The sequence below is a fragment of the Oncorhynchus nerka genome, linkage group LG22, assembly GCF_034236695.1.
Source record: "Oncorhynchus nerka isolate Pitt River linkage group LG22, Oner_Uvic_2.0, whole genome shotgun sequence".
Lineage (NCBI taxonomy): Eukaryota > Metazoa > Chordata > Actinopteri > Salmoniformes > Salmonidae > Oncorhynchus > Oncorhynchus nerka.
Genome location: NC_088417.1, coordinates 20,308,605 through 20,322,024, shown reverse-complemented (window position 1 = coordinate 20,322,024; position 13,420 = coordinate 20,308,605). Strand labels below are relative to the sequence as shown.

Sequence of the window (13,420 nt, the reverse complement as noted above, 5' to 3'; positions counted from 1 at the left end):
ACAGTGTGTGCAAATGAGGTAAGATAAGGGAGGTAAGGCAATAAATAAGCCATGGTGGCGAAGTAATTACAATATACCATTAAACACTGCAGTGATAGATGTGCAGAAGATGAATGTGCAAGTAGAGATACTGGGGTGCAAAGGAGCAAGATAAATAAATAAATACAATATGGGGATGAGGTAGTTGGATGGGCAATTTACAGATGGGCTATGTACAGGTGCAGTGATCTGTGAGCTGCTCTGACAGCTGGTGCTTAAAGATAGTGAGGGAGATATGTCTCCAGCTTCAGTGATTTTTGCAGTTCGTTCCAGTCATTGGCAGCAGAGAACTGGAAGGAAAGGCGGCCAAATCAGGAATTGGCTTTGGGGGTGACCAGTGAAATATACCTGCTCGAGTGCGTGCTTCGGGTGGGTGTTGCTATGGTGACCAGTGAGCTGAGACAAGGAGGGGCTTTACTTAGAAAAGACTTGTATATGACCTGGAGCCAGTGGGTTTGGCGACGAGTATGAAGCGAGGGCCAGCCAATGAGAGCGTACAGGTCGCAGTGGTGGGTAGTATATGGGGCTTTGGTGACAAAACAGATGGCACTGTGATAGATTGCATCCAATTTGTTGAGTAGAGTGTTGGAGGCTATTTTGTAGATGACATTGCCGAAGTCGAGGATCGGTAGGATGGTCAGTTTTAGGAGGGTATATTTGGCAGCATGAGTGAAGGATGCTTTGTTGCGAAATAGGAAGCCGATTCTAGATTTAATTTTGGATTGGAGATGCTTAATGTGAGTCTGAAAGGAGAGTTTACAGTCTAGCCAGACATCTAGGTATTTGTAGTTGTCCACATATTCTAAGTCAGAGCCGTCCAGAGTAGTGAAGAGTAGTTGAAGAGCATGAATTTAGTTTCACATGCATTTAAAAGCAGTTGGAGGCCACGGAAGGACAGTTGTATGGCATTGAAGCTCGTCTGGAGGTTAATCAACACAGTGTCCAAAGAAGGGCCAGAAGTATACAGAATGGTGTCGTCTGCGTAGAGGTGGATCAGAGAATCACCCGCAGCAAGAGCGACATCATTGATGTTTACAGAGAAGAAAGTCGGCCCGAGAATTGAACCCCGTGGCACCCCCATAGAGACTGCCAGAGGTCCGGACAACAGGCCCTCCGATTTGACACACTGAACTCTATCAGAGAAGTAGTTGGTGAACCAGGCGAGGCAGTCATTTGAGAAACCAAGGCTGTTGAGTCTGCCAATAAGAATGTGGTGATTGACAGAGTCGAAAGCCTTGGCCAGGTTGATGAATACGGTTGCACAGTAATGTCTCTTATCGATGGTGGTTGTGATATTATTTAGGACCTTGAGCGTGGCTGAGGTGCACCCATGACCAGCTCTGAAACCAGATTGCATTGCGGAGAAGGCAGTGGCGGTTCTAGACCATTTCAACTGAAGTCCCACAATTGGCCGAGCGTTGTCCGGGTTAAGAGAAGGTTTGGCCGGGGCAGGCAGTCGTTGTCCGGGTTAAGAGAAGGTTTGGCCGGGGCAGGCAGTCGTTGTCCGGGTTAAGAGAAGGTTTGGCCGGGGCAGGCAGTCGTTGTCCGGGTTAAGAGAAGGTTTGGCCGGGGCAGGCAGTCGTTGTCCGGGTTAAGAGAAGGTTTGTCCGGGGTAAGCAGTCATTGTAAAATAAGAATTTGTTCTTAACTGACTTGCCTAGTTAAATAGAGGTTACATAAATAAATATTTGTAAATGAAAATTGTCTCAGACTAATTTGGTTGTATTATAAATAAGACACACCAGGACACTGAGAAAAAAACAGAAATGTTTAATAGTTAATATTCATTTCATCAACGCACAAATAATTAAATACGTGAATTATCATTATTTGGGTTTTCCTACAAGACACAATCAGTCTGTGCAAAAAGTGCAATTTCTAGAAACAGGCTAATGAAAGGTAGAGTGAAAGAAATGTCCTAAAGAGGAACAACGACAGGACAGAGAAAATAAATGAGAAGGAACAGAGAGAAAAGGACAGTGACAGAGAAAGAGGGACAGAGCATTGTTGATACATTCTGATATGAGACCATTATGAGTTGGGACTTCCTCCCATGGAGACCTCTTATCTCTGACAGAACTGTTACAGTCAGTAAAGTAAGAAGATAACTTAACTTTGGTATAATGACCACAGTCCAGCCATTTACTAGCAAGCAAACGGTAAGCATATCAGTTAGCTACCAGGGTTGGGCTCAATTCAAAGTAAACTACAAATCAATTATCAGGAAAAAAATAGCATTTACTTTCAAGGACTTCTCAAACTGAAAAGAAGCAGCTATTTATTTCAATTTTATTTTAATACAAAATCACTTCCTGAACTGACTGTCTTCAATTAGAATTAAGGCCAACCTTGCTACTGTAGCTACATGCCGGGTGTAGCTAAAAATGGACTGACTCTAGCTAGCATGCTAATGATTGCATGCACTGGTAGCTAACATGACAAGTTACCAGCAACACACAGCAGACTGACTTGTTTTCATGCTAATGGATACGTGCAGTGACTAGCTAGCATGCTAACAGCTACGTGCAGCATCATACAACATTCCAAGATGGAATACAATGTCCCTTTGTGTTTTGCTATTGTACAGGGTGTCTAGCCCTCTAGAGACCTAAAGGCACGCTAGTAGAAACAGAGATCCTTAAGGTCATAGTCTGAAATCCACAGAATGAACATGAGGAAAGTAAGAGAAGGTATACTGCATTAACATTAGCGCATCAATAATTGGCACTTGTGTTGAGTTCATGTGATTTCATTTTGGTGTTAAGGGCAGGGCTTTAAGATTTCACCTGCACAATGTGACTGCAAGGGCACAGAGCTCTCTCTCACCTCCCCCTTCCTTTCTAACAGTCTCCGATATCACACTCTCCTTTTTTTCTCCCTCTTGTCTTTTTTTTGTCTTACATTATTCTAAGGCCTTAGTATGTTTTCATAGAAACATCACGCAGAGGAGTCTGAGCTGCGTTCTCCAGCCCTCACGGCGATCCATAGTGTTAGTAAACAGTACAGAACAGTTACAGAGCAGTCCGTTACATTCCCTTAAACTACACAGACAGGTATGTGTAAGGTCACACAGTTAATCACTCCATTGTCCTCGCCTCCTCCTTTGTTATCTTCTTTTTAATGTAAACGTGAAGGTGCTGTCTGCTTTTCAGACACACACTCCAGAGTGGAATGACCTCATCACTCCAGACACTGGTAGAGTTCTCTGGTATAGAATGTGGAGTGTGTGTGTGTAAAGTCTCTGGTCTCGGTCTCAGGTCCAAACCTCCATGGGGACCATGGACTCCTTGGAGCCGATGGGAGGAAGTAGATTCTGCTCAGATAGGAAGTCGAGCGGAAATTGGACCAGGAAGCCACGGATCTTCTTCAGCTCCTCATGAGCGCGTGCAGAATCCTCCCTCTCCAACCCCGGCTTGGCTAGATAGCCTTCCAGTTCCAGAATGTTCCTGACATCACTGGAGGGAAGGCACCGGAACACCTGGGGGGAAAGAGGGAGAAGGTCAACTCTGTACTCTCTGTGATAGCAAAGCATAGTAGCATTATGACATAATACTGACGGGGTTGGTTCTAATGTTGCATGTTAGCGTTTGTGTACATTCTGGTAGATGGAGTGTTTTTGTGTGTCTGTTAGCTACCTTCTGATAGATAGTGGCGTTGCGAGCACAGGTGGTCATCCAAATCTCCTTGTAGAAGTGATCACTGAGAGGGTCAGACACGTCTATAGACAGATCAGTATGGGCCCCTAGGATAGTCCTGATGGACGGCGGGAGAGAGGGATGGAGGGAGTGACAGGAGAGAGAAGGGAAAAAGTCTCAGTATTAAAGAGAAGAGTTGATTCCTCAGTGAGGTCGTAAGTCAAAGCACTTGAAGGCTCACACACAGACACACACCTGAAGCACTCTAGACGTAGTGCCAGTGCATAGCGACCAGCCTGGTACTCCTGTCCATCCATCACCGCGGTAACGGTCTCCGAGTCTTCGACGATCACCGCCACCTCGCTGTCACGCTTCCCCAACATGCTGCGGTCGTTGATGTTGGCCGAACCTACAACATACACAGAGGAAGTGTTAGGTGTGTGTGTGGGTCCTTTGTGTCTGTCATTAGGACTTTCTCAAGCTCTTCTTTGGCGATGAGTTGGTGGATGGATGGATGGATGCAGTAATAACACTGACCAGCAGATGGTAATGTAAAGCTTAGGTTACAGACGTACATTAATCCAAACTTGCACACAGAAATCAAATACAATTTTATTGGTCACATACAGTTGAAGTCGGAAGTTTACATACACCTTAGCCAACTACATTTAAACTCAGTTTTTCACAATTCCTGACATTTAATCAGAGTAAAAATTCCCTGTCTTAGGTCAGTTAGGATCACTACTTCATTTTGAGAATATGAAATTTCAGAATAATAGAGAATTATTTATTTCAGATTTGATTTCTTTCATCACATTCCCAGTGGGTCAGAAGTTTACATACACTCAATTAGTATTTGTTAGCATTGCCTTTAAATTGTTTTGGGTAGCCTTCCACAAGCTTCCCACAATCAGTTGAGTGAATTTTGGCCCTTTCCTCCTGACAGAGCTGGTGTACCTGAGTCAGGTTTGTAGGCCTCCTTGCTCACACACACTTTTTCAGTTCTGCCCATAAATGTTGTCATGACTCTCTTGATCAGGTCAGGTTACAGGAGACCCCAACCCTACAGATTATCTCTCAACCACAAGAGGAGAGAGCTGTGGGTCTGAAAACATGGGGGGGGTTTATGGCCCCACGCCCCTTGTAAATCTCAGGCCACAGACAAATTCCTTTGTCCTGTCACTATGGAGAACCAACCTCAGAACATTAAACATGAAATAAAGAGACTTTGGAACAATGGTTTCCGTCAGCCACAATGTTGGTCATGACGATAGATGGAATATGAAAATATATGTCATTTTTGTTCTGTTATTAAAAGGTTAATAGATGACGTTATTACGAAAACATTGGAATGTGAAGGGTTTTCCTAGTATATGTTTGATGTTTATATATTGTACGTTGTATGGAAAATATCCAAATCAAAGAGAATGTTTTGGGGAAGATGAAATGTGAAGTTAGTTGTCTAAAATGGGATTTGAGAAAACCTAACCCTTGCCTCATTAACTTGGTACGCCCAGAGAATTGCCCTAAAGGCGGTTATGCCCACTTCTGACCCAAGGGTATAAAACTTGTGAGTATAGAATTTACGATAAGACTATGTGACCCCAGCTGCAGCAGGGTCTGAAAAGTCAAACCAACAGAGAACGCAACGCAAGTTTGAGGACAAAGAAATCCTTTTCTACCCAAGCTACGGATGAGTAGCTGTGTCTAAGAGGGTGAATTCAAGTCGCACCACCTAGCCTCCATCTCCCATCGAATCGTGGTATCTAAAGGGTTTCCTTCCTATGCTGTGAGCTCTGAGCTGTCTGTCCTCAGAAGACCCCTTCCAGAGAAAGGGGTGAGGGAACAGACTCCTAAGCCACAAAGGACACGGATACCGGGAGGACGAGCAACGAGGCGTGCAGGAGAGGTGCGTCATCGAACAACGGAACGGTCGACGCAGAGAATCCCCGGAGATCATAACCACAGTAATTACATCATTATATATTCTGACCCATGAGGGCGGCGTTTTGAGGCAAGGCTAGGGTTAGAATAGCATAGCTGACAAATTCACCCAAATGTATATTTCTCGTGTACTTTTTCTCTCTCTTTTGAAATTCCCATTGTGGGTAACATGCGCCATAGTGTGTTGGCCTGTTATACTAAGTTCTAATCAAAATCATAATTTTAGCTTTTTAGTAAATAAATATTCAATTAAAATTGGTGTGGCACGAATTCATTAGTGGGACCCGGGTCCGTGAAGATTCAAGGGCTATACGACGTTCAGATTATGACACTAATATAGGCAACTGATTAATTAGCGGCTGTTGTAAAATCGATATTCTAATATTCTTTGAGTTAATTTGGGAAATAGAAACTCAATAAAAACTAGTTTTCCCATGGTGCCCCAGGTTAATGAGTTAATAATTAGTCGCCACATTAACCAATACAACGTCACGACAATGTTCTACAGGATGGAGGTCAGGGCTTTGCGATGGCCACTCCAATACCTTGTCATTAAGCAATTTTGCCACAACTTTGGAAGTATGCTTGGGGTCATTGTCCATTTGGAAGATCCATTTGGAAGACCCATTTGCGACCAAGCTTTAACTTCTTGACTGATGTCCTGAGATGTTGCTTCAATATATCCACATACTTTTACTTCCTCATGATGCAATCTATTTTCATGATGCAATCTATTTTGTGAAGTGCACCAGTCCCTCCTGCAGCAAAGCACCCACACAACATGATGCTGCCACCCCCGTGCTTCACGGTTGGGATGGTGTTCTTCGGCTTGCAAGCATCCCCCCTTTTCATCCAAACATAACAATGGTCATTATGGCCAAACAGTTATATTTTTGTTTCATCAGACCAGAGGATATTTCTCCAAAAAGTACAATCTTTGTCCCCATGTGCAGTTGCAAACCGTATTCTGGCTTTTTTAATGGCGGTTTTGGAGCAGTGGCTTCTTCCTTGCTGAGCGGCCTTTCAGGTTATGTCGATATAGGCTAATTTTACTGTGGATATAGATACTTTTGTATCTGTTTCCTCCAGCATCTTCACAAGGCCCTTTTTGCTGTTGTTCTGGGATAGATTTGCACTTTTCACACCAAAGTACGTTGATCTCTAGTAGACAGAACGCGTCTCCTTCCCGAGCGGTATGACGGCTACGTGATTCCCATGGTGTTTATTCTTCCGTACTATTGTTTGTACAGATGAACCTGGTACCTTCAGGTGTTTGGAAATTGCTCCCAAGGATGAACCAGACTTGTGGAGGTCTACAATTTTTTTCTGAGGTCTTGGCTGATAAAAATAAAAAAATCCCATGATGTCAAGCAAAGAGGCACTGAGTTTGAAGGTAGGCCTTGAAATATATCCACAGGTACACCTCCAATTGACTCAAATGATGTCAATTAGCCTATCAGAAGTTTCTAAAGCCATGACATCATTTTCTGGAATTTTCCAAGCTGTTTAAAGGCACAGTCAACTTAGTGTATGTAAACTTCTGACCCACTAGAATTGTGATACAGTGAATTCTAAGTGAAATAATCTGTCTGTAAACAATTGTTGGAAAAATGACTTGTGTCATGCACAAAGTAGATGCCTTAACCGACTTGCCAATACTATATAGTTTGTTAACAAGAAATTTGTGAAGTGGTTGAAAAACGAGTTTTAATGACTCCAAGATAAGTGTTTGTAAACTTCCGACTTCAACTGTATTTTGCAGATATTATCGCAAGTGTAGCGAAATGCTTATGTTTCTAGCTCCAACAGTGCAATAATACCTAACAATACACACAAATCCAAACCTACCCACCTATGATGACGGTGTTGTCGTCTGCGATGAGCATCTTGCTGTGGACGTAGACGAGCTCTGTGACCAGGCGTCCCTCCAGTTCAGCATGGGTCCTCAGACCACAGAACGAGATGTAGTTCATCCACTGCTCGTCCACTGAAACACACGCACAGAACCAGTCCACTGAAACACACGCACAGAACCAGTCCACAGAAACACACACACAGAACCAGTCCACAGAAACACACACACAGAACCAGTCCACAGAAACACACACACAGAACCAGTCCACTGAAACACACACACAACCAGTCCACTGAAACACACACAGAACCAGTCCACTGAAACACACAGAACCAGTCCACTGAAACACACACACACAACCAGTCCACTGAAACACACACACAGAACCAGTCCACTGAAACACACACACAGAACCAGTCCACTGAAACACACACACAGAACCAGTCCACTGAAACACACACAGAACCAGTCCACTGAAACACACACACAGAACCAGTCCACTGAAACACACACAGAACCAGTCCACTGAAACACACACAGAACCATAAATAAAAGCAGAACCAGGAACCATAAAGGAGACAGTCTAATGTTAATCAAAGAGTAGGTCTGTGTTCGGCTAGGTGCGTGTGTTATTATTATTATTTTTTAAATGTAACCTTTATTTAACTAGGCAAGTCAGTTAAGAACAAATTCTTAATTACAATGACAGCCTACCCCGGCCAAACCCGGACGACGCTGGGCCAATTGTGCACTGGCCTATGGGACTCCCAATCACGGCCAGGTGTGATAAAGCCTGGATTCGAACCAGGGACTGTAGTGACGCCTCTTGCACTGAGATGGTGTGTGTTAAACTATGATTGGCTGTTTGTACTGGTCAGTATGACACCACTCTGGTGAAGAGGTTAGCCTAACTGTGTAATGTGGAAACTGGCATGAACTTCCCGTCACCCTTGCGCGCGCGCACACACACACACACACACACACACACACACACACACACACACACACACACACACACACACAACTTACTTTCTCTCTTCAGCTGAGATATGATGGAACAATCTCCTCTGTTCATGGTTCTACAGAGAGTGAGAGAATGTTAACTCCAGTACCTGCCACTTCTAGATTGATGAGTCACAGGAACAGGGAGGGATGTGTAGACAGCCTAGCCAGTGTGTGATGTAGTGTTTCCACAAGGATACTAATTTGACCCATAAAGTCCATCTCCATGGGTGGAGTACACACACAGACACTTTACTGCTGTGGTTGTAAAGTGAAGGCAGGTCTTCTCAGTGTCTACTCTGTGTAAACAGAGGTAGATATAAACCCTTTAACTGGCCTCCCAAGTGCCATCCCAAGCCTCCTCTGGCCACAGCCTTCTGAATCCCCTTATATTACAGCAGAGATACATTACACAGCCAGACATGTCTAATTTGATGACATGCCGCTCACACACCTGTAGTTGTAGTGCATGACAGCCTGAATGGCACTGCCTCCTCCGGTGTTGATGTCTCCTTCGAAGCCGGGCAACAAGGGGGTCACTACGTACACTCTGAACTTCTTACCCTCCCTAAAAGGACACACACACACAGTTTATTTCCCCCCCGGAGAAAGATGTGACCTTAAACAGTGGGAACATCCTCATGAAAGCTGCTGTTGCCAAACCTAACAGTTGCCATGTGGAGCTGGTTATTCTCAATGAGTGTGTTTCTACTGTACGTGTCATATCGTGTGTGTGTGTGTACATATGTGTGTGTACAGTACCAGTCAAAAGTTTGGACACACCAACTCATTCAAGGGTTTTTCTCTATTTTGACTATTTTCTACATAATAGCGAAGACATCAAAACTATGAAATAACACATGTAGTAACCAGAAAAAACAATAAATCAAAATATATTTGATATTTGAGATTCTTCAAAGTAGCCACCCTTTTCACTGATGACAGCTTTGCACACACTTGGCATTCTCTCAACCAGCTTCATGAGGTAGTCACCTGGAATGCATTTCAATTAACAGGTGTGCCTTCTTAAAAGTTAATTTGTGGAATTTCTTTCTTTCTTAATGCGTTTGACCTGGCCTCCACAATCAACCGACCTCAACACAATTGAGATGGTTTGGAATGTTGGACCGCAGAGTGAAGGAAAAGCAGCCAACAAGAGCTCAGCATATGTGGGAACTCCTTAAAAAAAGCATTCCAGGTGAAACTAGAGAGCCAAGAGTGTGCAAAGCTGTCATCAAGGCAAAGGGTGGCTACTTTGAAGAACCTCAAATATATTTTGATTGGTTTAACAGTTTTTTGGTTACTACATGATTCCATATGGGTTTTGTCAGTTTTGATGTCTTCACCATTATTCTACAATGTAGAAATGTTGAGTAGGTGTGTCCAAACTTTTGACTGGTACTGCACATGTGTGCATGTTTGTGTGTGTGGAGAGGGGCAGGTTACTTGTATGCTTGGATGATGCGTTCAGCGATGGCGTCTCCTATCTTGTTGAAGACATGTCTGTTATCAGTACAGCTGATGAAGAACTGGTTCTGAGAAACAGCAGGACATAGAAGCATGTTACACTACATAACGCCTATGTAGTGTTATGTAATGTACTGTATATGTACAACAGTACCTCTATGTAGATGTAGTGTTGGCTGTTCTTGATAGCATGGACGTAGGCGTTGTGGATGGATTCTTCATGGTACTTTATACCAGCTGACCAGTCGGATGCTGAGCGCAGGATCTGACAGTGGACACAGACAGGAAGAGAGTGGAAATGTGCAGTTGGATATTCAAGCCATAAAACTTGTGTGTGTAGGATGGTGCGTGTGTTAGTGTGTGTTTACCTGTACTTTTGCAGGGATGCAGTTGGGGACCTGGTATCTGATCTCTCCTGCGGTAGTGTGAGACTTGGGCAGGAGGTACGGGTAGGAGAGAGAACGATACTTTGGCTTCATTATCTAGAGCCAGATAGAGAGACAGACAAAGAGGAAGTGAAAGGGGGGATGCAAGACAGAGAGAGAAATTATCAATTACCAAAATGCTGTTCTTGTACAGAAATTGTGAAGGAGTCAGACATGTTACCTCTGACTCTTATTGACATCACTGTGACCTGTGTCTGACCTTGCAGAAGTTCCAGCGCTGGATGAAGTGTCTGGCCACATCCCTGGCAGCCTTCCCATGGACCACGGAGGCGATGTCATGCCACGGCATCCTGGGGTGGGTGTGTCTGTCAATGAAGTCTGGCGAGACGGGATACAGTGATGTACAGGTAGGTGTGTGTTTATGACCAGGTTCAAGTGTGTGTTCAGGTGATGTGCTTACCGTCAAAGGGCTTGTCCAGTTGGATCCAGTCTTTGTATACGAAGTTGCAGTAGTCTTTCCCATGCCAGAACCTTGTATCTCCAACCAACTCTCCTACTCCTCCTATTCCTGTTTGCATGCTACGCACCGTCTCTAAAGGCCAGACACATAGAAGTTAAACATTAAGCGTATAGGGCCAGGAGGTTTTCCTGACTGAAAACATTTCCCTGCACCTCCCAAAACCAGCAGCAGGGGGCAGTGGAAATCAGAAGGGGAAAGGGAAAGGGGGATACCTAGTCAGTTGTTCAAATGAATGCCTTCAACAGGTACCCTCCTAGTGGTTAGAGCGTTGGGACAGTAACCGAAAGGTTCGTGGATTGAATACCTGACCTGACAAGGTAAACAAACATCTGTTGTTCTGCCCCTGAGCAAGGCAGTTAACCCACTTTTCCAGGGGCGACAAAGACGTAAGGCGTCCCCCAGCACCTCTCTGATTCAGAGGGATTGGGTTAAATGCGGAAGACACATTTCAGTTGAAATCAGAAGAGACTCCAAGAGAGAGAGGTTGTTTACTATAAGTAGTTAGTTTCAAGGTTTAAATTAGTTTTATAAGGATTTGTTTCCTCAATGCATTAAACAAACAGTGGACAGAAAGACAGTTGAGAGTCAAAATAGTCCCCGGATGGACGGACGCACACAGAGAGAGAGAGAGAGAACACACCCCACAGAGAGAGAGAGAGAGAGAGAGAGAGAGAGAGAGAGAGAGAGAACACACCCCACAGAGAGAGAACACACCTCACACACACACAGAGAGAGAGAGCACACCTCACACACACACAGAGAGAGAGAACACACCTCACACACACACACACACAGAGAGAGAGAACACACCCCACACACACACACACACACACAGAGAGAGAACCCCACACCCAGACAGCCATGACACAGAGTCACAGTCCATCCTGTTTCAGACAGATATGTCAGCTCATTTACCCGCAGCAGCGGTCTTGTCTGAGTCTAGCTACACAGATTAACAACATTCACAGTAGTAAAAACATAGTGATCTGAGGAAAACATCTGAACATTCCCAGGCATAACCACAACCAGAAGTTGTGTGCGTGCAAGCTGCAGTAAGCTGACATTTTAAGGGATAATATGTCTGGGTGGGTCTTTGCCTCCTCCACATTCCTTGAAATTCTTCCGCCATAAAAACACACTGCAGAGGGCCTAGTCTGCAACATGGGGGATGCTTATTGACCTTGTACAAATAAAGTCTTGACATGAGCACAGACACTCATGCCATGCCAGGCCACGCCACACGGTGCAGAAAGACCTGGGGCCTCATTTATAAACATTGCCACACAAAATATGCCCCAAAACATGCGTGCACCAGTTTTCACGCAAAAGTCGGCCTTTATAAAAACGGAAATTTATGTTACAATGTGCTTATTATCCTCCCGTAAATCTCAGACCATGTGTACGCACAGTTTCTAATGGTTCAAGTATTGCATTGCAAATAGGCAACAGTAGACTAGCCTTGTGCAGGAATATATGTCACGACTTCCACCGAAGTCGGCTCCTCTCCTTGTTCGGGTAGCGTTCAGAGGTCGACGTCACCGGCTTTCTAGCCATCGCCGCTCCATTTTCCATGTATCCATTTGTTTTGTCTTGTTCCCTGCACACCTGGTATTCATTCCCCAATCACACTACATGTATTTATTACTCTGTTCCCCCTCATGTTCTTGTGTGAGATTGTCTTGTGTTACGTGTCTATTTTGATGCGCTATACTGGTATGCGTTTATTCCGTGTTTTATTTCACGAGATATGTTTATTTGTTTGTACATATTATTGTGACTGTTTGCGCGTTTGCCAATTGGCTGGAGGTTTGGACGCAGTGGCGTCCGTCTGTTGGTTTCTCCTGCCTAAATAAAGTGTGCGCCTGTTCACACCTCTCTGCTCTCCTGCACCTGACTCCGCTCCCAGTACGCACATCATTGACAATTTATGACAGTCTTATTTAAAACAAGTAGCTAAATATAATAAGATGCACTCATTTGCCATTAGTTAGAAGAGCAAAAATCTATTTATTTTATCTTTGCATTCTAAAATCATTTGAAATAATCATCTATTTCCTATTGTTTATTTAATTTCCACAATCATTGCAGACTAAAACCTTGTCTGACTGGGATGTTTTTATACTCGCTACATCTGAAATAGCCTATAGGCCTACAACAAGGTAGGATAGGCTACCATTCTTCCCATGTCTCTTAATTGGACCCACTTCACAGTAGTAAATAAACAGATATGCTTTTTAAGTATTTTGCTCTATGCGGACCGATGGTCCACTTTTCCATTGACGTTTGTAGACTACGTCTGAATATTGTAGCCTAATGTAACATTTCTTGAGTAAATAATATTTAAATTATAAACATAATAGCCTACATAATACATAGATATATCATACCATAGCCATTGCAGAATAAATTCCTCACATTTTCTGGCATGAGTTCATATTCCTGAAGTAGCCATGCAATAACTTAACATGCGCATCTCTCATTATGCCTAATAGATAGGCTATTGTACTTTCAGGTTATTGCTCTCTGCATCCGAATGGGAGCACGTTTTATAACATAGAGCTTAACAGGTGAA

General features: G+C 43.8%; 1 protein-coding gene across 3 annotated transcripts in view; it reads right to left on the bottom strand.

Annotated features, from left to right (window-relative positions):
* Window positions 1-1,792: 1,792 nt before the first annotated feature.
* Window positions 1,793-13,420, bottom strand: part of LOC115104991 (phospholipase D1-like) — a 34,931-nt gene continuing 23,303 nt past the window's right edge. For 2 of the 3 annotated variants that reach the window (XM_029626470.2, XM_029626471.2), the window contains exons 16-26: window positions 10,789-10,920; window positions 10,588-10,706; window positions 10,311-10,424; window positions 10,097-10,207; window positions 9,922-10,010; window positions 8,930-9,043; window positions 8,503-8,552; window positions 7,471-7,605; window positions 3,930-4,083; window positions 3,675-3,792; window positions 1,793-3,517 (exon numbers count right to left, since the gene is read on the bottom strand). In XM_029626470.2, coding sequence (XP_029482330.1) covers window positions 3,293-3,517; window positions 3,675-3,792; window positions 3,930-4,083; window positions 7,471-7,605; window positions 8,503-8,552; window positions 8,930-9,043; window positions 9,922-10,010; window positions 10,097-10,207; window positions 10,311-10,424; window positions 10,588-10,706; window positions 10,789-10,920 — 1,361 coding nt within the window. In that variant the 3' untranslated portion in view covers window positions 1,793-3,292. Of the gene's footprint in view, window positions 3,518-3,674; window positions 3,793-3,929; window positions 4,084-7,466; window positions 7,606-8,502; window positions 8,553-8,929; window positions 9,044-9,921; window positions 10,011-10,096; window positions 10,208-10,310; window positions 10,425-10,587; window positions 10,707-10,788; window positions 10,921-13,420 lie in introns of those variants that run through there. The other variant, XM_029626472.2, reaches the window with a different exon arrangement.